General features: G+C 43.1%; 1 protein-coding gene across 1 annotated transcript in view; it reads right to left on the bottom strand.

Moving 5' to 3' along the window:
- LOC119834035 (cathepsin L-like) overlaps positions 1-1,614 on the bottom strand; it is an 8,775-nt gene that overhangs the window by 2,593 nt on the left and 4,568 nt on the right. The window contains exon 4 of the mRNA XM_038358312.1: positions 321-648. Coding sequence (XP_038214240.1) covers positions 321-648 — 328 coding nt within the window. The remainder of the gene's footprint in view (positions 1-320; positions 649-1,614) is intronic.

Raw genomic sequence — 1,614 nt, forward strand, 5'->3', positions numbered from 1 at the left:
TTTAGCTGGCGCCAGAGTACCCCTTTTTAGGCTTTTCAGTCTTTGTGTACATGTAAAACTTTAAGATCTTTATAAAGCTTTGATTGTATTAAATACAACACTTTGTTAAGAAATCCAAATTTATATTAAATCAAGATGACAGTCAAGATCTGATAGTATCGTTCTAAGCACGCTGAGTTCCAGCCATGTCCAGAACTCACCGGGTACAATTATGTAAACGGGTGTTCCATGAGGGTCTATTTTATGTCCATTCTTAAAAAAAAATTAATGAAGTAAATAGTACACTCCAACGCGTTTTATATATGACTTATATTATCCACCATTAATAAAAAGGCAAATGAAGTTGATCGTGTCCACAGCGAGAGCGTCGTCAGCGTGGACGAGGCGCGGGAAGTGGAGCTGGCGATCACGCCGCACCTGCCGCTGCTGCACCAGACCCTGCTGCGCGAGCTGCCCGCCGGGGGCGACGCGCGGGGCGCCGGGGCAGCGGGGGCGCCGGGCGGGGCGGGGGCGCCGGGCGGGGCGCCGGGCGGCGCGGGGGCGCCGGGCGGGGCGCCGGGCGGCGCGGTGGGCGCGGCGCGCGTGCACGTGGCGGCGCTGATCGCGAGACTCATGTACTCGCACGAGGAGGACGTGCACAACGCGATACTGTGCCTCGGTGAGAATATATTTACTACGCGTGTATTGATTTACGTACTTGTTTGAGGAAAATTGAGAAAATATGGGCCGCCAAGTGGGTGACATTTTTTTTCAATAAAATGTGAACATGTGCTGTGTGCATGAGTATGGGTTTTGTTACTGTTAATCGCTTACGAAAACTTCTCAAAACAATGTGAAATAGAGGATTTTAACATGTTAATAGTTTTGAGAGAAGAAAGTCAGTGAAATTTTAAGGAAGATTACAAAAATATGCTATTTTGAACATGGTTTATTAGGTTCACTTGTCTGGATGTCTGGATGTGTATATGAAACCAACTCCTTGAGGTTCGATTTCGACTCACTTCAAATGTTACAGATTAATTCAGATTTTAATCACACTATACACTAATATTATAAATGTGAAAATTTGTTTGTTTATCTGCCAATCATGCTGAAACTACCGAACAGATTTTGATGATATTTGGTAAACAAACGGTATGAGCCGACTTGGGTGACAGGATACTTTTTATCCCGATTAAATGCTCCCTTGGGATAAAACCGGAATCTTGAACTCTATGCGGAGCAGGGACCAGCATCTAATCACTTATAAAGAATCAATGACATTAAAATAATTTCACAAGTTTATCTTACTACTCTAGCTAGGATCGCCACCTTACAAAATTACTTTACAAGTGAGTGATATAATTCAGTCGATTCAATTATTAAAACGTGTTTAATATACCGTTTAACTCTTTAGACAATACATTATCTTCTTACAGGACTGCTGGCCCGATTCTTATGAAATTTTGTTTGCATATGGGGTGTGTTTTAGATTCGGCCAACATGTATCCTATCCTATCCTCCTACTAATAATATAAATGCGAAAGTTTGCAAGGATGTGTGTGTGTGTTTGTTGCTCTTTCACGCAAAGACTACTGAACCGATTGCAATGAAATTTGGTGCGTAGACAGCTGG

This window comes from Zerene cesonia, chromosome 18 (genome assembly GCF_012273895.1).
Source record: "Zerene cesonia ecotype Mississippi chromosome 18, Zerene_cesonia_1.1, whole genome shotgun sequence".
In the NCBI taxonomy this organism is placed as follows: Eukaryota; Metazoa; Arthropoda; class Insecta; order Lepidoptera; family Pieridae; genus Zerene; species Zerene cesonia.